The following is a 25,128-nucleotide window of genomic DNA, read 5'->3' as shown; positions in this document are numbered from 1 at the left end:
TGTGATAGCCTACGCTAGCCGCCTTTTGTCGCAAGCGGAACAAAATTATTCCATCACTGAGTGGGAATGCTTAGCCCTCGTTTGGGCTGTTGCGAAATTCCGTCCGTACTTATACGAACGTCCGTTCACAGTCATCACGGAGTATCATGCGCTTTGCTGGCTGTCGACGCTTAAGGACCCCACAGGAAGACTCGGCCGACGGGCACTTCGATTACAGGAGTACACGTTCTCGGTTGTTTACAAATCTGGAAAGCTGCACAGCGATGCTGACTGCTTATCCTGGCACCCCGTTGATCCACCCAGCTCCACTGATTTGGAATCTCATGCCTGCGCTTTAGCCATCACTGATTTTCTGAACGTGGCCGATGAACAGCGCCGAGATCCATCGCTGCTCACCATCATTGACCGCCTTCAATCGCATTATGCTGACCCTTCTCTTAGCGGATACCTGCTTCAAGACAACGTTTTGTACCGCCGCAACTTACACCCTGACGGCGCGGAACTTTTACTCGTCGTACCGCATCACCTGCGAAAAAATGTTCTGCAACAATTCCACGATGCTCCAACATCTGGACATCTAGGAGTCTCCAGAACTTACGACCGCATTCGACGGCTATTCTGGAAGGGTCTCTACTGCTCTGTTCGATGTTACGTCGCATCTTGCGACTTCTGCCAGCGCCGATAGAAGCGTACGACTCCCCCTGCCGGTCTTCTTCAACCTAGTGAAGTTCCAACCGAGCCATTTTATCGAGTGGGGTTGGACTTGCAAGATCCCTTTCCTACTTCTACAACTGGAAATAAATGGATTACAGTGGCCACAGACTATGCCACTCGGTATGCAACCACTCGAGCGCTTCCAACCAGCTGCGCAACCGACGTTGCCGACTTCCTGCTGTACGACATTATTTTCCAGCATGGCGCTCCGTCTCACCTGCTTATAGACCGTGGTCACTACTTTCTATGTTGTGTGGTTGATGATCTACTCCGATCTTGTGCTATCCGTCACAACTTCACCACATCTTACCAGCCGCCTTATGAGCGCCTAAACTGCACATTGACAGACATGCTTTCCATGTACATATCTACCAACCACACTGATTGGGACATAGCTCTTCCGTTTGTAACCTTCGCCTATAACTCGTCGCGTCATGAAACAGCGGGCTGCTCCCTTTTTTATCTACTCTTCGGACATCTCTTACTGCCCTTTGACACACTGCTTTTATCAGACCACCCATCGTCCTCCGAGGGCACGCGGTAATTGTTGTCGCAGACAGCACAGAAGTCCCTTTATGACCGTCGACATAGAGATGCCGTTTATTCTGTGGGATCTCTTGTTCTCCTGTGGCTCCCATCTCAACGTGTTGGCCTCAGCGAGAAACTACTATTGCGATACGCTGGGCCCTACCGAGTCATTCGTCAGGTCACACCTGTGACCTACGAAATTGCCGCTACCACAAACTCATTAGCTGCTGCACCCAGACCGGAAATAGTCCACATTTCTCGTCTCAAGCCCTACAACGGCGACTCGCTCATTTAACAGGCACCGACACGGTGCCTCATGGGCCGGAGTGATGATACGTGTATGGAACTGTCGCCCCGACACAGCTGAATTGGCACCCAAATGAAGAAGACGACAACGTGGTTGTTGTGGGTTGGACTCTCGAGCTTCTCCCGTTGGCCTGCATGACTGTGTGCTCTTTAAGCCGTTGGCAAGACCAGCTCTTGGTGAATAAATCTTCTTCGTAACAATATTTTTCAAATGTCAGTTCTTCAAACGTTACTCCCAGTTTTTTCTTGCAGGCATTTGAGAACTTCCATCGGGATCCAAGCGCCAAAGTCCAAAGAATTAAAACACCAACATGCATGTGCTCGTTGGGGGAAAAAAGATAGATTTTGCAGTACCCCGAGACATGCTTGTAAACTTTCTGTGCTACTATAACCTCTGCTTCGCGTTTAGATAACTGACAGTGTAAAAACCGCTTCAGCGATTGGAGTGGTGTTTGTCTCTTTAGCCAGCGTTCATCTGAGTTATGCGACGTAGTGTCCAAAAGATACCATTTGTTAGTTTCACTAGGCTCTTTGCAAGGAATGCTATACCCAACAGTCTGTTCGCATTGAGAGTACCCGATAGAAGGATATAACAGACGTCTTTAATGCCTGCCGAATTAGCACAATTTCCAGTAATCACACCCAAAGTTCTTAATTAACAAAGCCCCCCTCTCCTTGTGTTCCTAGTTCCTTCTTGCTTTTTGAAGATGGTTTGCGCGTTCCTCTCTGCTTTAGTAACAATCGATGGCACGCCTGGCACACGGGGTGATGCTATCACATCTGCACTCTGTGCAAAGGTGGAAGGTCGGCTCTTTTATTAAATTGTATGGGCAGTCTTCGCTTGTTTTTTGCCGCCACCACTGCTGTAAGTATCTGTATATGTTTACAGATCTACCGCCCACGCTCGGCGCCCAGCTTGTCACGATGCGCCAACGAGCGCTTATTTCCTACTAGATGCTTCTGTGAGTGTGCTTATCCTTCGGTGGGAAAAATTGTGTGCCTTCGGCTTTCACCGGAACAATTGGGTTAGTTGCTGGGCCCAACACAAAGGTCACTTCGCTGGCTGCACATGCCCCGTTTGTGAAAAGAGCATGCTTTTCATACACAGTGAAGTATAACCACTGGGACATTTGTTAGTTTGCACTCGTCTGTACTTGTGACTACATTTCGAGCACTGTTTTTGTTTCAAACAGCGTTTTAAGTGTCGTGAGGTAAACGGTTTGCTATCATTCTGGTATGTTGTTTTCGTGCTTTGTTTGTGCGTGAGGAGCACGCTGCACGTTCTGATCTGCTTGCCGTTTTCAGCGTAACATTCCAAGTTGTTGCTATCGCATTGATTGCTTTGTCCTTGTGAAGAAGAACATAAACTTTATTTGTCGAATCCAGGCGATTCGAGTCCGGCGTTTTTTAGTGGGCCTGGGCAACCACCGCGGATGCGGTTCCGAGACCTTGTCTCGAAGCGGCTTCCTCGGCACGCTGGACGGCCCAGAGTTGTGCTGTCAGGTTCGAGCTGAGCAGTGCCGCCTTCCAACGCGAGCGGAGGCTGGCGGTAGAATAGTGAGATGAATCGGCACTGTTGGAATTGTTTATTAGGCCCTGACACTCCCGCAGCATGTGACTAAGGGTGGCAACCTCGCCACATGACGTGCATCTGTTTGTAGTGTATATGTCTGGATACATGGCGTGCATGAGTCTAGGGTTTCTGTATGAATCTGTTTGTAATTGTCTGAAGTGTACCGCTTGCGTTCTGTTTAGCCTTTCGTGAGGAGATGGGTATTTGCGTCTTTGTCACTGGTAATGTGTGGTGATGTGAAACCTGGTCATACGATCCTCCCATGCCCAGATGTCTGCAGTTCCCCGCGGGGGAACAGTTTCGTCCTTGTGACAAAACTGACTTTTTTATCTCTGCTTTATCTGCGTTCATTACCCCTGCTCCCTCACTTATCGGATGTAATCGATTGGGATATTACACAAAACATCAGAGCAACGGGGCCAGTGGCATAGCCAGGCGGGGCGTGGGGAGCTAACCAGTGATGTGCCCCCCCCCCCTTGAAATATTTTTTTGGCATGGCATATATATAGCCCAATATTACCATTTGCATGCCCACCCTTCAGATCAAGATGCACTCCACCCTTCCCCTCCCAAAAATTTACCTACGCCCCTGGCGATGGCAAATACCGGTGGAAAATGTTCTTGTAATTGCTATCGCAATAAAAACTAAGAGACTCTCGCCTTCTAGTCGTCTTACGCGCATGCATATGGTACACTGTGAGGTTCTTTTTTTTATGCACTGCTTTCTAGAACACTGCAGGGGAATTTCGGAGTATTGACGGAATGCCTCAGACACTTAAAACATTGTTTCAAAAGGAAAACAAAGTTTTTTGAATCGTGTAATTACAGCACAGACAGATGGAGGCCGGAGGAGGTTGGCTTTGTGAGACTAGACAAATGATGCAATGTTAAGCCCAGCCGTATAATTGGTTCTGAAAAATAATAAATATATATCCTTGGAGTCGTCTAAGGGAAATGCAGTTGCGACTATGTATGTCTAGTGTTGTACATCATAGCGCTTGTCTACCATATATACCGATAACCACATAGGTGCATAGAATGTTATTTGATGAAGTACAGTTTCATTCAACCAGTACTTTGTTTATTTTCTTCAATAATAATCACTGAACTAGTTTTTTCAGAGTGGCCAACATAATTATGCCATTATTTTAGCATGATCAACTAAAATAGGGAGGGCTCCTAAAATGACTGGCTTCATGAGATTTGAAGTGAAGGGAAATATTTCAAGCTCTTCATAGGAAACAACACCACCAAAATAATTATTCATGCCCTCGAATGTAAACTCAACTTGCTTCTTCTCCTGGACGTTAACTGCACCTCTGCTCCTGACATGTAATAAAATAATCATGTAATAGATTGGACCACTGACTAGCCACACAGGCTAATGGTCCAAATACTTTTGTAACCATGTTTTTGTATTACGTTGATTGAATAAACACTGATGATGATGATGACGTGAAGTTAGCTGCTCCTAATTGCTCCAAAATGAAAATTTTACTGTTACAATGTGCTCCAAAATAGAAACTTTTGCTTCTCCCAAGTGCTCCAACATGAAAATTTTGCTGCTCCATAAAGGGGGGACATGAGCCTTGGGCAAAACATTTATTGCTACTGCTACTAGAGTAATGAAACTTGCAGGTAATATGTAATTTAATGTGCTGATTTCAAATATGCAACCAGTTTTTCTGTATCTCACGAAGAAAAAATTTTATACAACTTTTTCTGTTTTACACTTCTGGGATGACTGGCAAAAAATATTTTACAATAACCAAGCTAAAAAATATATTTATATATTCCTGAATGTTCAATGAGTGCAAGAAGCATAATTTCGTGTTTCTACATTTATTTTATCCCAAGTTATAAAAGTTCAAAAATTTTTATTGAGACATGAATTCTTTGTCTGTTGTTTGCCCAAAATTTCAAAATGTTTCAGGGTGAAGAAACATTGTATTATAGGCATATTGCACTCTTTGGAAGTCTAGCTATAAGACAAAAAAACCCCCATTAAAATTGGATGATTAGAAGGGTAACAACAGCCACCCAGAAAATTGGAGACAGCCAATAAAAGTGTTTTGAGAAAAGTGGGAAAAACTAATAGACATGTGAAAAAAGCCTTTTATTCTCCTGGATGGGCGAAATTACAACAGCCAGTGGCTCAGAAGACTCCTGGAGAATAATCTGGGTGGGGCTTTCCTCTTTGCGTCCGCTTTGCAGCTGCCTGAAAGGCTGCTGATGACCCCCTCTTCCTTTCTGCATTGATAGTGCTTTGGGAGTCCTTTTCATTAGCCCTTCGGCTACCCTTGGCGGTTTGCTCTACTTGGAGCTCTCGCAATATGCTTGAGCTGGCATTGTGGGTGCCAAGGTTGAACCTCATCACAGCCTCTCCAACTGCTGCCTCGACTGCATATAGTGAGGCATTTTTGTCTTTGGGCGCGAGGCTCCAAATGACTGAATGCAGTGCCTCATTAGCGTTCTGAGTTTGTCCTCTCAGGCACCGCTGCAGCAACTTCTTGTCAGCCAGACGCTCAAAAATGGGCCGCAGTGCACTGCTGACCGCTTCTGGCAAGTTGTACCTGCTTTTTGGTGGTGGTTCGTTTTTTGCCATGGCCGAGTTATATTTACACCATGAGTCAGGACCATGCGGACAGAAGTTATGATTGGGCTTCTCATCTGTCGACGTAATGTGATAGAATGTGGCCCACACTGCGTTGTGCATTTTATCTAAGTCTCCAGCAAAAGACTTGATAGCCCATCCATAATAGCTGGAGATCTTGGTGATCAGGTCTGCGGTCAGCCGTCCTTTACCACTAATGCGCTGCGCATCACCTGACTTGTGCTTTTGCACAAGGGTGCGAAGCGCTGTGCCCATTCGCTTCTGAATGTGGTTGGTGCACTCTTCTTTTACCACAGGAATAAAGCCATAAACTTTGGCTTCATCAATGGCAATGAATGAGCGGCTATCACCATCACAGAGCATGGTTGTATACCTGAGGCCATGCAGAGAGAGTGAACGTTGAAACAGAATCTTTGCTGCCTCAACTTCCATTTGGCCTGCCTTGCAGCTTGTGTTTTTTTGGCATAAGTGCTGTGCCTTCCATGCAGCATAATCTGGGCTATCTGGCTGCGGCCCACACTCACAGCCGAGGCAGAAATTGGAGAGAACCACGTAACCTAGCACATATCCTGTAAATAGCTCAATCACGGTGGCCAAATCAATGTGAGAAGAGTGTCCACGTGTGTGCCATGAGCCATCAAAACAAACAGCAATGTTACCCGGATTTCCAAAATTCAGGTCACTGTACAGCTGTTTCACTTCGGCAGCACACTTTGCCAAGTTCTCAGAGCATGCTTTTGCCGTAGCTGGGTTCAGCTTGGTCTTCAAATAATGCTGGTAGGTCTTATTGTGAAGACCTCTGTGAGAAACTCCAATGGCAGAAAAAATGTCATTTAGGGCAGTCTGCCCATTCCCCGTGCTTTGCACCGCCCGTGCAGCGAGAATATTTATTTCGAAGGGATTGCACGTCGCCGAGCCAGCAACTCGCCGCGAGCTCCACTGCGATCGCAGTTCACCGCAATTGCTGCACGACACTGTCAGTTTCACGGCGATGCCGTACTCACGCGTGTCCCTCTCAATAGTTAGATCACCACGGCACACACGGCAACTACCAACCTCGAACAGGTTATTTACAAGGTCCAGGTCAACAACCGTATACGCCGTGGTTGAACTCGGGGCACTGTCACTCGCGACGCACTTCATTTTCCTTTCCGTCGCCGATACGGACGCTAGCTGGGAAAGTCTCTGCTGCGTTTGTTGCTCGCGCAAAGCACAATCTGCACTTGCTAAAAAAGTCGAGTCCAATCTTGTGCGCTCAGGCCGCGCAGCTCCGGTGTCTAGCACGGCCGCTGCCGCAACCGTCGGGGCGAAGTCCAGGGCGTGCGCGTCAGTCGCCGGCTCGCGTTCCGCCGTTGTCGTGTTATCTGATGCCGGTCCAAGGTGCACAGCGGGCTCCGTCGAAGGCAGCGATGCATTTCTTCGCTTCGCAACACGCTTCCGTCGCGATTTGCCGAACTTGTGCGCGGTGCGAAATTTCCGATAACCGTTAGGCATGGCGCACGACGACAGACGACAATGGTCTCTTTCAAAATGACGGCAGTTCGTTTTCGCTGCAAGCAGCCGGAAACAACCACGGACCAATGAGGAGGCGCACTTTTGTCACGTGGCGGCTGTGGGCCAATGAGATAGCTAGGTTTCGTTTTCTTTTTTGTTTGATTATTCAGTTACAGCGTATCACTGAAAACTCGCGTTTAGCGGAAAAAAAAGGGCGAAGGATGAAGTTTCAAAGGAGGCCAAGATGGCTGCGCTCCGTGGCACGGTTGCGAATCGGCGGCGGCGCGAAACTGATCGTTTTATGGCATTTATCGCGAGCGAAACTAGAAAGTTCGCGTAGTAAATATGATCGTCCGGGAAAACTATACTGTTTACAGGCCTAGAGTTTTGCGAGAACGTGCAGGAAGATGTCCTGAATGCAACAACAACAAAATTGAAAAATCGTTTTTTTCGCTATTTTTTTGCTTTCAAGACCCGTGTCCCCAAATCCAAATCAAAAGACCTAGGTGGCATCACAGAACTATGCCTACAGTTTTCTAGCTCCCAAGTTCAACAAAATATTGGTTTCATCGTGATTGAGAGGTCATTATTGTGGAAGTATTTTGGTGCCTCAATGCTGTCATGATGCACTCATCATTACGTGCTGCTGCGGCGTCAGCTTCTCTGATGATGCTTCCGTCGTCAGCTACTGCTCAGAATATGCAACTTGCAAAAACATGATGGGTATGATGGGTATGATGGGTTGTACCACTGTCTTTCGTCTCGCACCTTTTTTGAAAGAGTGCCTTCAGTTGGAAATGAGTCAAGCGTGCTACCTCAATGATATTTCTTTAGGGATTCTCAGTCTGAGCGTGAAGAAAAGTTGCTATGCATTCAAACGAAAAACAAACGACATTTAGAGCGCTCACACTCTCATCTGTTTTTTCCCCTTCTTGACTGAATAGCATCTTTTCTTCATGCTCAGACTGAGCTGCGCTAAAGCGGTATCGTTTTGTGGTTTAAAGTAAAAAATTCTGAGGTACTGTGCTGATCAAAGTAAAAGTTTAAAAAACAAAAAAAACACTGAAAAAAGACGTTTCATTTTTTATCATGCAATAACTCGCCCAGTCAGCAGTATGTGCTATCTTGTTCGTCATGGCATTTGATAAATCATTGAATAAGGTTGCACAAAAGGAGCGACTGGACGTGTTAGTTCGCATTTAGGCAGATGCATAGGAGTGCGTGAAAACTCGCTACATGACATGATTTTTTAGGCGCACTCTTGCTGAAGAATTGGTGTCTGCATTTAAAAGCTCCACAGAAGGACTCTCACGATCGAAAATCGTAGATATCAATGGAAAGGCCAAATGTCGACATGAAGTTTCTACGCGAGATCAAGCAAGAGGTTCGTAAAGCGAAAAACTGCTGCCGAATCCTCGACATTTGTAGCTGTGGCCTTCACGTTGTAAACGGCGCATGCAAAATAGGACACATGGCAACAGGGTGGCAAGTCGTGGAATTTCTGCGGGCCATTTACAATATGTTCAATTGTGTACCTGCCCGACGCACTGAATATGCACACATCACTGGGAGCAACATTTCTTCTTTACTCGCTGAAGTTTTGCGTGTCCGGTATCTTTTTCGACCCTGCATTTGAAGTTTCGCGCCATAATCATGGATGCTTACTAGGAGGTTCTATTACCTCCTAGGAACCACAAGAGGTGTTCCGAGTTGCGCTATATTCTTGCGAAAATAAGCAGAACTGCGGAAGTAATACAGTTTATTGATTGCTGATTGGCTTACCGCAGTGATAACCAGTTCTCATTGCTGCTGCCCTGCTCACGCTTTGCTAAACATATTTTTATGCACTTCTGTTATAAACTTATTCGTATCTGATGACATTGAGTTGAATCCCGGTCCGTCTGGTAAAGATCTGCTGGTGCAGCTATTAGCCGGCCAAAATAAAATTAGTGCTACCGTAGAAAAAATATCCAAGCCAACCAAAAGAAATTTGAAAGTAAGATTAATTACTACCTTAGCTGAAAAAATTAACTGGATAGGTCAGCAGCTTTCCAGTCTCAGGAAATAATAACTGAAGTAAATGACATGGAGAAGGTTATTTCACAACAGCATGCTCAGTCAAGAAGTAGAGGACGTAGAGAACAGATTTCGCAGAAATAACTTCTAGTGGGGAGCTATAAAAGCAAGTTGTAGAAGGTATCTTCTTGGAAAGACTGGAAATACCAACTCCAGCTATAGAAAGAATTCATAGGCTCGGCCTCAAAGGTGAAAAAACTCTCCCTGTAATCCTGAGATTTTTGAATTATTGTGAACAGTAAGCCACTCTAAGAAAATGCTATAAACTAAAACGCAGATCACTCTCTCTTTCTCAGGATTTCTCCAAGCGAGTGTGAGAGACACGAGAAAGTTTTCGGGACAGTGCAACATAAGATAGAGCAAGGGGTGCTAAACTCATTCATGACAAACTTGTGTCGATGGTACTTTTTACACGTGGAATGACTAGAAAATTAACACTGTCGTCAAAATAAAGCACCTCGTAGGTGACTAGTAATGCGCCCTTGGCCCCCCATTTCAATTTTAAACATGAACTGCCGCAGTATATTAAATGTACTGAGCTGGAAGGTATTATACTTGCTCACGACCCCTGTGCGATCCCTGTACTAAAGAAACTTCGGCGGCTTCGAGCGTGTCCGTCCGTCCGTCTAGCTGCTTGTTTTGATGCTCTCGTTGTTGCCCACTTAACTTGGCGTGAACCAAAATTTGCATGGGAGGGTAAAATGGTTTGACGAATATTGTCACAATCCTGGTCGTGTAAGTCATCAGACAGTGGCACATACCCATGTGCGGGTATGTGTTGCTGGTATGTGGGTATGTGCCACAGATGATTGACACCCAGGAATGACTAGGACACATATGGGCTATTTTAATGTTGGAGAGTTATGAAATACCAGACATTGGTGGCGTCGACCCAACAAATGGACAGAATAAATGTCAGGGTCCCAGCTGGAATCGAACCCAAGCATTGTGCATGGCAATGAAGCATTTTACCATAAAGCTACGCTAGGTCTCGGAACTACTTTTCAAATAGACGCAAATTTTCATTAAACATTTATAGTGGTCACAGAACTGCCTATTCAATTTTGTAAACATTACATATGAACTTCTTGGACACAGCCATCACGTCGGGTTAACATCAATTGTGGTTAGTTGCCATGCGCTGAAGTTCATTAATGCAGCGGTGTCGCGGGCCAGCATCCCCGGGAGCATCAGCGCTTCATAGCAGCATCTGGTGTCGCTAATATGCATGCTACAGTTGGCATCGTTGCGCAAGGGCAAACAATTAATTATATAAACATCGGCAACTCTTCAACTTACGTTTGTACGTGCAACATTTGTACATATATTTAGCCTCATTTCATGGCGCGTCGCCCAATAAAAAAAATTTGCAACATGGTAGCCTTCCCTCCGCATGCTTCGCATAACGTCGATTCCCAGGTACGCGGGATCTGTCAAATTTTCTTCTATTCACTGAAGCTTGGCTAAATGATTCGATCTTCGACAGCAAATTTGTCCCAGCTGATTACAATGTGTTCAGGAAAGATCGCAGAGCAAGAAAAAGGAGAAGGTGGCTCTTCGAAAATTCCTTGAACATTATGATACGCCTAACGTTAAAGCTCTTTTCTGCTAAACTTATATCACGGAAATGTTAAGTACGTTATTGGCATTATTTACAGGCCACTCTCCTCTGAATGCAACAATTTAATTGAATTACAGTTTCATGACCATTCACATAAAACAAGAAGATAGAGGTATTTTGGCTGCTGAGTTTAAAGCACCAAACATTGATTGGAACTTGCTGATTACCAGGAAGCAAAACAACAAAGTAGGTGAAGCAATTATAGAGTTCATATTTGCATTTGAGTTATTGCAAATTGTTGATGATTTCACTAGGATACAAGGTCAAACTAGATCCATGCATCACTTGTTTTTCATTCGTGGCTGTCCTGCATCTTGTGTTGCATCTGAAATTCATCCTGGCATTTCTTATCACGAATTGGTATTACTGACTCTCTCCGGTGTATCAATGAACAAACATTGATCAATTCATAACTTTCCAAATTTTTTCAGAGCAGATGATGTTTCAATAATGTATCCATTGTCTTTTCGCTTCAACACCTCTGCAAGCAGTGATGCTAGCTTAAACAACCTCTGGCACCGCATAAAAGGTATTATTATAGAATGCATGGACCGTTTTGCACCACGTATTGTCAAGAAACCAAAACATAGAAACCCCTGGATTACTCGGCTTACACTAGAGCTCAAAAAAAGCTTTAAAGATTGAAGAAGGGCTCTTCAACAGATAGTCAAAATCAAGAAATGTCTCTTTTAATTTTTTAACTTCAAAGTAAGGTTTCAATACATAAACAAAACTACCATAATGTACTACTGCCATGCTTTATCTCCACATCCTCAAACAAATTCTGGCGATCGATTTACCCTTCGTCTTGTTCTTCCACGTCTCTTGAAGTTAATAGTTTCATTACTCATGGCATCTTGAAGATAGCAAACGCATTCAATGATCAATTTCAATTTGTTTTCACCAATGATAACAATTTAATGCCCAATTTAATCCGCCAGTACCAGAAATTGTCATTAGCAAAGAGGGAATACTCAACTTGCTCTTATATATATATATATATATATATATATATATATATATATATATATATATATATATATATATATATATATATATATATATATATATATATATATATATATATATATATATATATATATATATATATATATATATATATATATATATATATATATATATATATATATATATATATAAGTATATATATATATATATATATATATATATATATATGTAGATATAAAAAAATCGTGCGGTCCCGATGACATTCCCAACGAGTTTTTAAGGCTATTTTCGGAATGGATGACTAAGTACCTTCATGTATTCTTTTCAAAATCTTTGCAGGTGGGCGAGGTCACTCTAGATTGGAAAATAGCTAAGATTATACCGCTACACAAAAACAGGATCAAATCTCCAGTTGAAAATTACTGTCCCATATGACTAATTTCAACAGCTTGCAAACTGATGGAACATATAATGCATAACATATTTCAGTATTTCTCAAAGAACAAAACTTCTTCGACGAGGTTCAACAGAGTTTTTTGAGAGGCTACTACACAAACTCAACTAGTAGAAAATATACATAATGTGCACCATCTATTTGGTCATCAAACTGACGCTATTGTTCTAGACTTTTGCAAAGCATTTCATATGATTTCTCATAATAAGCTGCTTTATTAATTAAACTTAGTACTTCAAAACCCTGGGCTAACATCTTGGATTTCACGATACATAACTGGTCGTCTACAACTGGCTTCATTTATTCGACGCTGCTTGGCTAGAGATTCAGCATCGTCTGGTGTCCCGCAGTGTTTGATACTTGGACCACTTTTCTTCCATATTTTCATAAATGATCATCATCATCATCATATTTTAACCCTTAAGGGCCTTTGATGGGGCATTACATAAGGGGGAGGGAAGTTGCGAAATATATGTAAAAGGTCACATTTACTAAGAAAAAAGGGCATGTCGGCTCTGTACACTGCTACGAAACCGGAAGGTGAAACAAAAAAAAGACACATTTAAAGTGTTTCTGCAAGTGTTCATAAAGTATTTTCGTTGTGGTTTCAGAAGCATGAAACAAAAAAAATATAATAAACATCATAGTACTAAGTGTTAACAATCTTATGGAGGCCCCGACCATGAAATCGTAATACTTTGGTGGTACTATATTAAAAGAAAAAGAATGAAAATTAAGAGTTACAGGGCAAAATAGTTATACACTAGGAAAGGGAGCAGCTCATAGAGAGCTTTCAGTTTCATGTCCGAGTTGAAACCTGAAATAATGCATTTAAATATTCTTTTTTCCCCAGAAGGTGAATGATTAAAATTTATTAACAAATGAGCAAGTGTCGTAGTCTTGACTGGCAAATTTTGCTTCTAGTGTCAGTGTTCATGAACCTGGTTCTTATTTATATTTAGTTTATATTTTCTCATGTGTAGTTAGTACGTGTGCACATTTATTCTTGACACGTCTGTTATTTTATTTACCTGCACTCGGTACTTTGTTCCTATGTGCCAATAACTCCGTGTGCTGAGATTTGGTTTCACGTTAAGGTACCCCAGGTGGTCGAAATTTTTGGCGCCCTCCACTACGGCTGCGGCGTGTCTCATACTCATATGGTGGTTTTCGGACGTTAAACCCCACATATCAATCAATCAATCATGTGTGCATAACTGCATTGAGGATTGCTATATATGTATTTTCATACATGTGCACGTGTAAGTTCGAATGTGTAACCGCGTTTTATTTGTTAAGTCACTTTCTGTTTTTGGTCATGCGAATAATGGGACATGTTATGAAGTCACTTTCCGTTGTAGGTCATGCGAATTATGGGACATGGTTATGCCTACCACTTGTTTCACACATTTTGTTGTACCAGAACATGCACTCTTCATCTTTCTGCCCTACCAAGGTCCCAACGAAGGATTGTTGTATAAATAAATGAATAAATAAGTAAATAAATAAATAAATAAATAAATAAATAAATAAATAAATAAATAAATAAATAACAACTGATTCCTAGCATCACCATGTCGCGCGGTCGGCAGTAACGCCGATGGCCCTGTCATGGTTTTGGTTTCCCCGCGTGATCGCAACGAATAAGTGCGCGACACTTGGTTTTTATCTTTATCGTACGCTTTTGCAGGGGCGGTGGAAGCCGATTTTCATCTTTATTGGGGCAGCTTTTAGCTCATTTATCATCGACGCTCTCGAGGTATTCTCTTTCTCCTTGATTATTGAGGTTACTCTGCCCAAGGCAGCCACACGCAGAGGTGCCCCATGTGTGCCAATGCAACTCGTTGCTCCAAAAGAACAAACACATTTTATTTGTGTGGACTGGGAGGAGGCGCTCTGCCTTGACCCATGTTTCAAGCAATATCAAGTTCTGAAATACTATAGATTCACATGAGATCATCCGCAGGGGGTGCTGGTGCGGCAGCCGCTGTAGTGTAGTCGCACACGCTGGTCATTGTATGACGACCGAGGTGCTTGGCTGCGCGGCGCCACCCCTGGCGCTAGTTGTTGTGATACCTTTTCTCATCTCTTCATATGAAATCAGAACATCATGCAATCGATCGCTGAAGAACCACAGCAGTGTTGGTCGAAGATAGGTACCCAGTCAAAAAAGTTCAAGTGGTTCAATTGGAAAAATACCAATTGACATCAATTTGTTTTCAACCCATTGGAATTTGGCCACCAGTTGGAAACATACCAATTATATATTATTGGTGAACAAATTCATACTCAATTAGTTATAATCATTTAGACAGAACTGAAGGATAATTGGTTGACCAATTAATGTAGGGGGGGGACCAATTGGTGATACAATTAAAGCTAACTGGGATCCAAATGGCTAACCAGTTAAAGTGAACTGGTGTGCAACTGGTAATCCAGTTAATCCTAAATGGTCCTCCAGTTGAAACTAGGTGGTGTTCAATTGGTTGATAAATTCAAATAAGTGTAGTCATCCAATTGAAACTACCTGGCTTCTAAAGGGTTTGTGGGTTGAAGAGAATTTGTGTTCAACTAGAAGGTCAGTCGAAGGTATGTGGTACTCAATTGGTTAAGCAATTGAATAGATGTGGTCATTCAATTAAAGGTAACAGGTGCTCAACTGGTCACCCTGTTAAAATAGACTGGTTTCCAACTGGTTAATCAGCTGTGTGCAATTGGTCATCAAAAAAAAAGCAAACTGGTGCTCAACACGAAGAGGCTTTATTAGACGACAATAGTTCGGCAAAAATGTCTTGTACAGAGCGAGATTTATAGTACAACTCCCAATTCCTGCTAGCAAGGGTATATGTAGTTGAACTGCTGCTCGTTCTGCTGCAGTTTTCGGAAAGGGGGTCGTTTATATATTGTTGTTGCTCAGAGTTATTTCTTTGTTCCGCATTGCATCAGCAATCATACAGCCAGGCTACATGAAAGAAAAATATGATGAGACATAGATAAAATAGACTACATGGCTGCAGTAAAGAGGTTAACACACCAGTCTAAAACTCTGTAACTGCACGCTCTGGCACTTTCCAGATTGGGTAGTTCGAGATAGTCCACAGGTGAGCATTCGTCTTAAGCAGCCATGCATTCAAACATCGACGTTGCGATTCAGGGTGCGTCATTAGAGTGTTCCAGACCAGTGTGGTTACCTCTGCACAAAGTATGGAAATGTTACCGATGTAACTAGACTTACCGTGTACAGTAGCTCCCACACTTCATGCTAGCTACGCCCGTGCACCGTGTCCGCTGCAGTCGCGAGCCAACACTAGTTAGTGTAACGAACAAAATGTTCAAAAGATGATAACAATACAGGTGTTAAGGTGGTTCAAAAGTAAAATACTTGCCTTGATTGTAAATAAAAAGGGCTGAATCAATGGATCATGCCAGCATAATTACTGCAAAGAGGCTGGGTATAAAACACGTCGGTGAACATTGCGACTTGTGCCCGCTGCGGCGGTCCACTAGTGATGACGATCCTGATGGCACGTGCTGCAGCGCTTTCACTGTGAGTGCATGCTCTTTTATGAAAATCTAGACTACACAAAGATTGCTTTTGTCGAAAAGCAATACAAAATTTTGTAATGAGAAATTAATTTATAAAGTTTATTTTGACCTCACTTTATCGCTTCAAATGCAGCGGTTTTGGAAGGGTTGTTAGTACCTAAACCAATGCTTGCTCAACCGCTTTCTCAATGTGTTCTTGTATGATTGAACTGAGTGGCCACTCGTGTCATAAAGATGTGAAGTGGAAAGAAACGTTTGTAGCAGATATAGTACTATAGTAAGGTGTTTTGTGATTTTGAAAAAAAAAATATTGCAAAATTTTACCACCTCACTCATTGCCAACTTCACAGAACTTGCACAAGGCACTCCATAGGGTTGACCAGTCGAAGAGAACTGGTCTTCAGTTGGTCAGCCAGTTGTAATTAAATGGTTTCTACCAGGTCAACCAGCTGAACACTTACAACACTCTTTACAACTAGAATATTTCCAATAAAGGGTCTCCTCCGATTGGAAAGTATTTTCCCATGCGGGTGTGCACATTCAATTGAACTAACAAGCATTCCAATTGGGAGGCCAATGGGAATTCACTGTTCCAATCGTTTACTAATTGAGATGTGTGCAACCGATTGGACTGACAAGCACTTCAATTGGGAGACCAATCGGAAAGTGGTGTACCTATATGAATGATCAATCGCAACTGTGTGGTCCAATTAGTCATCCGCATTGAAGCACCACATCCCAGTTGCTTTCCAATTCATTCTATTTAGGACCAATTGCTATGAACTGGTATGACCAATTGAACCAATTCACTTTTTTGACTGGGTAAAGATGTAAGCCTATGGTGCAGTTTGCAGTCATAAATGATGCCGACACCAAAATACTGTTGCTGATGTTTTTAATAGAATTTTTCTATTGTACACATTTGGCACATTCAAAATCTGCATTGAAGTAATTTGAAATTTTGGAAAGCTTAGAAAAATGTTGCACGAAATGTTACACATGCTTACTAGACAGTGACAGCATTGGGTGGCATGGTACCTTCTTGTATTGACGTGGCAGAAAGTTATGTGCCACTCAGGGAATTTTGCAAAAATACTCTGGGAAAACCCGGAAATCTCGGGGAATTTCAAAATGCTGACTTGGTAGACACCCTGTCATAGTGTGTGATATTACGACTGGTTTGGGTGTGTGTGCGGCTACAGTTGTCTGAGGGCCAACAGCTGTGCCTTTTTCATCCATCATCTTCCTAGGCCTAGGGCAGGGTAGGTAGGTCAGTTAGCGGGCCTTGGTGAATTCGTTGCAGCTTGGCAAGTGTTCTTTGAGCTTTAGTGCTGTCCCATGGGCGATAGTCGCCGGCGTGAGCTAGCGCACCTTGGTATGCGCCATATTATTTAGGTTGTCTCTGATACTGCTCTCATGAGAGCGGCAAACCAACAGATTTTGGTTTGAAATCTATCTCCCACTGGACCTGGCTGTTGTGCAGGTCTTGGACCGAATCAGGAAAATTATTGGTTTTAATGAGATGTTTTCTGTAAGCCATGGCACAAATCTCGTAGCAGTGTTCGACTTGTTCGCAGTCAGCTCAACAATTATTCATCTGTGTTTGTCTTCTTTGCAGTGTCGTGATGATCTTGCAGGGATTAAAATATATTTCAAACGTACTTGTGATAGAAAATGTTGGGCCGTCCTCTTTCGTTTTGCAGTGGAAATCTTTGCACCAAGATACCGTCCGGCCACCGGCACATGTACCCCTACTACAAGAGAGCTGTATGCAACTCTGAGGACATGCTTGCGACGTTCGAAACCGTCATTCGTGTGGCGGATTACATGGCTGTGTAAGTGCTTTTACATGACACCTTAAGCTTTCTTCCTGATTTTGGAAAAACCTTTTAGGGTACACGCATACACATCCCTCATCAGGCCAAAACTGGAATACGCCTCTGCTATATGGAATCCACCTCAAATTTACCTAATCAATGACCTTGAATCAATTCAAAATCGCTCAGTCCGATTCATACATTCGTCATATTCTTATGACATAAGTGTTTCATCCTTAAAAGCCCAATCTGGGTTGCAGCCACTTGCTCTACGACGCCGCATAGCCACTCTTTCCCTGTTTCATAAGCTGTTTCATTCGCCCCTCAATCATCCTCCATACGTCATCCCTCCGACGTACATTTCGCACCACACCAGCCACCCCCTCCAAGTCTCCCGTTACCGCACTAGGACTGCTACCTTCTCCGCATCCTTCTTTGCGCGTGCTGTGAAGGACTGGAACGACCTCCCAAACCACGTCGTCACAATCACCTGCCCATCAACTTTCGCTAAAAATGTAACAACTCATCTCTGTCAGTGAAACTTTATGGCAATGTATATACCCACACCTATGTAGCAATATTTTATATTTTGAATGTAGCAAAAGTTTTATATCCTGTATACCAACCCCTTATGTGGCAAATGTTTTTATATCCTGTACATCCACCCCTTATGTAATACCCCCTTGTGGGGTCTTTAAGGAAATAAAATATGATGATGAAATATGATGATGATGATGATAGGGTAACGGGATCTTGCAAAGGCTTGCTTATGGTTGAGGAGATGTATATTGGCTGGCCTTGTATATTGGCTGGCCTCCAGAAGACGTAGACAACTTGCGCATTTTCTGCGACAGATAGTGTGATACCTTTTAGGCCATGCAGTTGGGTGTTGCTGGCTTGCTTTGGACTTATGAGGAAAGGGTAATTCAAATATATTACAAGTGATAAAATGGGTTCTAGAGCTTTTTTTTGAGGCACAGGTGATCGACTTGACTGCTCATGCTGTGAAAAACGAAGTGAATGTGGGTGTGTATATACAAGAGCACTGCACAGGCTACGATTCTCGGCCTGGGTTCAGAAATTCTTTAAGTTTACCAACCCAAACCTGGCCTAGTGACCGAAATGTGAAACATGGGCCTGGTCCAAGCTTGAGAAAGAATTTAGCCTGCTGGGTCCAGCCCGGCTTGACCCAACTGCTGTTGAGGCCCGGCAGGAACCCGAGCCTATAATCTAGGTGTTGTTGTTTGAACAGGGAATTGACAGTAAGTTGGTTTAAATGCCAAATATCTATGCTGTGTTGGTGTGTGCTTTGCATATGATGATGCTTTAACCTTCTTCTCAATAGTGGCTCACGGTGGGAAAAGTTGAGCAGACACACTGGGCACGATGAACGTTTGTGCAGGGCACTGCATCTATTTTTGTCTGCAAATAGAAGGAGGGTCATCAATGACATTTTGCAGCAGATATTCTAGCTCTGAAAGTAGTTTGCATCATGAATTCTGTTTCATTAGGCAACAGAAAGAGAGGAGCCAAAGAACATAATTCTGTCTTTATTTTGATTGAACTAATGCTCTAATGGTCAAGTCAGTCATATACCCTTTTGGATATGTAGCACCAGCCTTCAGCAGTGCCTTGCCAACACAAGATAAACAGAAGAAAATAAGCCAAATTTGTGACTTTTGTTAATGAACTAACCTGACGGAATGCACTATGTGCAGTTTTTAGGAATACATATAAGCAGGAATAAGAAAGAAAAAACTGTTTCACTGTAGTTTTACTGTATTTTTAAAGTTAATAAACCAGCCTTATCTGCAATGAGTGTGTATAGACAGTTCGGTGAGGAGACGACATGGGGCAGATGATTACATGTGGAGGGGCTAATCGACCTTTCTATTGGCTGAGGGGCCCTGTAGCCTCCACAGTGCTGAAGGATAATTTTGAAACAGAGTGTAGATTGGCCTGTACTTAAGCAGACTTCTGGCACCACAAGTAAGGCTGCTCAGTTTCCAGGCATTTGCACAGTGGCATAATGACTGTGAGAAAAAATAAATTGAAAAGGCAGCTTGAAGCCAGAATTGCTGTCAGCTTTCGAAGAGCAACCAAAAAATGCTTTCATGTGCGAGAAGCCATCAATGCAGCAAGCAGTGATTGATATAACATTTCGCTGCATAAATTTTAAGTACAGTAGGCTCATTGAACAGAACATGAAAGGACCAGGTAAACGTGTTTCGTTTAACAAGAGTCTCATTTACTGAGAGATGAACAGGAGTGTAGAATGCTTGTGTGAAACCAATCACACCGAGAGCAATTGTTCGTTTAACAGGTGTTCATTTACTGAGAGCCTGCTTCATGTCAGAAAAGTCTTCTGTTTTTTCGGTAACTGGCAACAAGTCGGTCAATGATTTCGACGTGCGCAATTGCCGTGATGCCTTTGCAGGTATTGAAAAAAACCTAAGGCAAGGTGGGCGGCCAGTGCTGAATGCACCAATATGCCTCATTGTCGACAGCCTTGTCATGATCATCACCAGCTGTGTGCCTTGAATGCAACACAAGAGCACAATGCTGCCGTTTGCTGGTGTTAGGTTGCTTTCCAGGGTGCTCCACTTTGTGGACAAAAGCTGGCTGGCGCCCAACTGAGTAGCATGGGCACTGAGAAACTTCAATCCAGTGACCATACTGCATGCTTTATAGGTGACAGTCGAAGTGAGTCACACCTTATTGTGTAAAGCTCGTCTTGCTGCTTGCTGATTCCCGAAGTGTGGATGCAACGTGCAGTGACTTTATCAAAGGATAGTTTAATATAACTATGGATACATGGAATACAGTTCATCACCCTAAGCACTTGTGGAATCCTAAAATTTTCTTCTTCGGTGGAACCTTCGTTTTAGAACACTTGCTGGCCTCTTGTGCCATGACCAGCATCGAACTGACATATTGTGTATGTTTTGCAGCCATAATGAACATCTATTGCAGTTAAGCCTGCCAATAGGGTTGCAATGCATGATGTTCATGTTTTGTGCATTTGCACTTGCTACTTGTGTTTCGCAATCATTATACCATTATTTGTACAGCTGTTCATGTTTAAAATGGGTCATTAGTCACACAAGATTGGCTGGTGACTGTGTACTGTGCAATTGCCTTTGCAAACTGGGGGTTCTCGTTTGCAACCATTTTTAATGGCTATATTGCGGGCTTTCTGAATACTTGGCTATTGTTGACATCTTCAACCTCACGAGGTGCAACAGAGATGTCGGTCTCAATGGATGATGTCAACATTTTGGAATGACCCAAACTCACTTCTGTAAGTAGGCTGTTGTGCGGGCACAACAACCATTGCCAGAGTGAAGCAGGGGAAGCTGCCACCCAGCATGTGTCAATAGCAGCATCCTGTGTAGGTGTTCGAGCTGATGATGCCTCGCTCATGAAGTGCATTCATTCATGCTCAAGTTGCTGTGCCCAGGGAGAACTTCTCCTTTTGCTCCAACATATTCCTCTGAAAGCTTTCCTGCTGTCATCCAAGCCATTGCAATACTTCCATATAGAGTCGGGCACCTTTCTTTAAAGCACCCTGGGTTCGCATACTGGCAAGCAGTGGAAGTTCTTGGCTTCCTTTTGCATTAATGCTTCAGAGGCAACCTAAACGTTTCCTTTGCATGCTTCCCACAAGCGTTGTCTTTGCCCTTCGACACAAGCGCTCTGTTAAACAGTACTTTGCAAAAGAGTGTCGACTTGTGTACGTTTGTAGTTTACAGCTTTCTGATAGGATTTTCCTTTCTAATTGTGAGCACGCGCGCAATGCGAATGAGAGGGCACATTCGTGCTGTTTACCCTTTTTTTTGCTCAAAAGACATTAGTTCAGTTAAGGGGCGCTTTGCTGATTCGATAGACTTGGCGGCTTGAACATGACTGGTCATTCAACAGGTTATCATTCATAACTCCTTGCAAATGTCTCATGTGACAATTACCCCTGGCAGCCAGTATTGCGGAATGGGCGCCTTCGTTCTGTTGCAATCACATTCCGGGGAATTGAAACTTGTAATTCTATTCTCTCAATAGAATGAAAAAAAACCCTAGTTCATTCTGACCCTGGGAATGACCGGGCAGATCAACTCCATTCCTACATTTTCTCAACGTAGGAAAGGCATGCTTTGATTTTGATTGCTCTGTCGAGCTAAGAATGATTGTAACAACATAAAGCTGCTGTTATCAAATTCATTAGGAATTGCAGAAGTATACAAAACACTGGTGGAGGGACAGTAGCTCGGTGACTTATCTCGGGTAGTACAACCACACTACTACTTCCGATGGGGCAGTTCTCTCACTACCTATAGTATTTGCATGGTCAGCACAATCTTGGAAAGGAAAGTAAGTAAACAGTTGGCAACGCATCTATTGACTTCTTTCGAGCGTATTTTACTACCTTCGTGGCATTTCTTTACTCTAGCCAGCAGCTAGTAAAGCTTCAAACTTTTGCCATTACTAACCAGGGATGCTTTCTCAGTCTTAACTAAGTAACTACCAAGCCACATATGTTGCTCGATCCTTGCAGTAATTGTGGCACTCTTTTATTTTGTCGATTACTTTGAAATAAAAGTTTCGTGCTATGTGATGACATACATATGTGCAAATAGAAGCCAGATGATCATGTGTACAAATTGTCTGTTATTTTTCTAAATTCTATGAATGTTAACCAGTACACAGTGTGCTATTCCAAACTATATAGTAGCGTAAATATTCTCAAACGGCTTCTACAGTACGTACCGGCTAATCTTGACATTCTATATGCGCGTTTTCTTGTATTTCCTAGTCTGTGATTCGTTCATGCCCAATGTATGTTGCTGTGATGCATACTTGTCATGGTAATTGCATGAAGTAATTAGTGGCCAATAATAATTCTATGTGAACAATTTCACTTCATTTATTCTCCTACATATTCTTCTGTAATAGAAATATCTTAATGTGGTATTGTAAATGCATATATCATCATCATCATCAGCCTGACTACGTCCACTGCAGGACAAAGGCCTCTCCCATGTTCCGCCAGTTAACCCGGTCCTGTGCTTGCTGCTGCCAATTTATACCCGCAAGCTTCTTAATCTCATCTGCCCACCTGACCTTCTGTCTCCCCCTAACCCGCTTGCCTTCTCTTGGAATCCAGTTAGTTACCCTTAACGACCAGCGGTTATCCTGTCTACGTGCTACATGCCCCGCCCATGTCCATTTCTTCTTCTTGATTTCAGCTATGATATCCTTAACCCCCGTTTGTTCCCTAATCCACTCAGCTCTCTTCTTGTCTCTTAAGTTTACAACTACCATTTTTCTTTCCGTTGATCGCTGCGTCGTCCTCAATTTAAGCTGAACCCTCTTTGTAAGTCTTCAGGTTTCTGCTCCGTAGCTAAGTACCGGCAATATACAGCAGTTATATACGTTTCTCTTGAGGGATAGTGGCAATATACCTGTCATAATTTGAGAGTGCTTGCCAAATGTGCTCCACCCCATTCTTATTCTTCTAGTTACTTCAATCTCGTGGTTCGGCTCCGCGGTTATGACCTACCCTAAGTAGACATAGTCTTTTACAGCTTGAAGTGCACCATTACCTATCTCGAAGCGCTGCTCTTTTCAGAGGCTGTTGTACATTACTTTCGTTTTCTGCAGATTCATTTTAAGACCCACCTTTCTGCTCTCCTTGTCTAACTCCGTAATCATGAGTTGCAATTCGTCCCCTGAGTTACTCAGCAATGCAATGTCATCGGCGAAGCGCAGGTTACTAAGGTACTCTCCATTAACTCTTATCCCTAGCTGTTCCCATCCTAGGCTTCTGAAAACCTCCTGTAAGCACACGGTAAATAGCATTGGGGAGAATGTGTCCTCCTGCCTCACACCCTTCTTGATTGGTATTCTGTTGCTTTTTTTATGAAGCACTATGGTAGCAGTTGGTCCCCTGTAGATTTCTTCCAGGATGTTTATATATACTTCATCGACGCCCTGATTCCTCAGTGTCTGTATGACTGCTGATATTTCTACTGAATCAAACGCCTTCTCGTAATCTATGAAGGCTATGTATAGTGGTTGGTTATATTCTGAGCATTTCTCTATTACCTGATTGATAGTATGAATGTGGTCGATTGATGAGTAGCCTGTTCGAAATCCTGCTTGTTCCTTTGGTTGATTGAATTCTAATCGTTTCTTTACTCTGTTAGCAATTACTTTTGTAAATAGCTTGTATACTACAGAGAGCAAGCTAATCAGCCTGTAATTCTTCAAGTCCTTGTCATCTCCTTTCTTATGTAGTAAGATGATGTTAGCGTTCTTCCAAGACTCTGGTACTCTTCCCGTCAGGAGACACCTCGTAAACAGGGTGGCTAGTTTTTCTAACACAATCTGTCCTCCATCTTTCAGCAGATCTGATGTTACCTGATCCTCACCAGCAGCTTTGCCTCTTTGCATGCTCTCCAAAGCTTTTCTGACTTCTTCTATCATTACTGGTGGGGTGTCATCTGGAGTACTGCTAGTTCTTATAGTATTAAAGTCGTGGTTCTCCCTGCTACTGTGCAGATCTCTGTAAAACTCCTCCGCTACTTCAACTATACTATCCATATTAGTAGTTATTTTGCCCTCTTTGTCCCTTAGTGCATACATCCGATTTTTGCCTATCCCAAGTTTCCTCTTCACTGCTTTGACGCTTCCTCCGTTTTTCAGAGCGTGTTCAATTCTCTCCATGTTATACCTTCTTACATCGGATACCTTACGCCTATGAATCAACTTCGAAAGCTCTGCCAGTTCTATTTTGTCTGTTGTACTTGAGACTTTCATGATTTGGCACTTCTTAATGAGATTCTTCGTTTCCTGGGAAAGCTTGCCAGTGTCCTGTCTAACTACCCTGCCTCCAACTTCCACTGCGCACTCCGTAATGATACTTCTCAGATTATTATTCATTGTATCTATGCTAAGGTTGGTTTCCTCTAAGAGCCACTAAGAGCCAAGTACCTGTTCTGAAGCGAGACTCTGAATTCTTGTACTTTCTCTCTCAGTGCTAGCTCATTTATTGGCTTCTTGCGTATTAGTTTCTGTCGTTGCTTTCTCAAGTCTAGGCGAATTCGAGACGGTGCCATTCTATGGTCACTGCATCGTACCTTGCCAACCAATTCCACATCCTGCACGATGCCTGGGTGTGCACTCATTATAAAGTCTAGTTCGTTCTTATTTTCGCCATTAGGGCTCCTCCATGTCCACTTGCGGTTTCCTGGTTTTCGGTAGAAGGTATTTAAAATCCGTAAATTATTGCGTTCTGCGAATTCTACTAGTAGCTCTCCTCTGGCGTTTCTAGTACCGATGCCATAATCTCCTACTGCCTGGTCTCCAGCCTGCTTCTTCCCTACCTTTGCATTAAAGTCTCCCATCAGTATTGTATATTGT

The 25,128-nt window shown here is 43.0% G+C and overlaps 1 protein-coding gene across 1 annotated transcript in view; it reads left to right on the top strand.

The window, feature by feature from the left end:
* The window catches only part of LOC142785202 (uncharacterized), a 37,919-nt gene that overhangs the window by 5,873 nt on the left and 6,918 nt on the right, over positions 1 to 25,128 (top strand). The window contains exon 3 of the mRNA XM_075883651.1: positions 17,599 to 17,730. Within this exon, the coding sequence (XP_075739766.1) occupies positions 17,599 to 17,730 (132 nt within the window). The remainder of the gene's footprint in view (positions 1 to 17,598; positions 17,731 to 25,128) is intronic.

Source organism: Rhipicephalus microplus, unplaced genomic scaffold, assembly GCF_043290135.1.
Source record: "Rhipicephalus microplus isolate Deutch F79 unplaced genomic scaffold, USDA_Rmic scaffold_19, whole genome shotgun sequence".
NCBI lineage: Eukaryota > Metazoa > Arthropoda > Arachnida > Ixodida > Ixodidae > Rhipicephalus > Rhipicephalus microplus.
The sequence above is the reverse complement of the archived record's forward strand: the minus strand, read 5'-3'. Positions and strand labels throughout refer to the sequence as shown.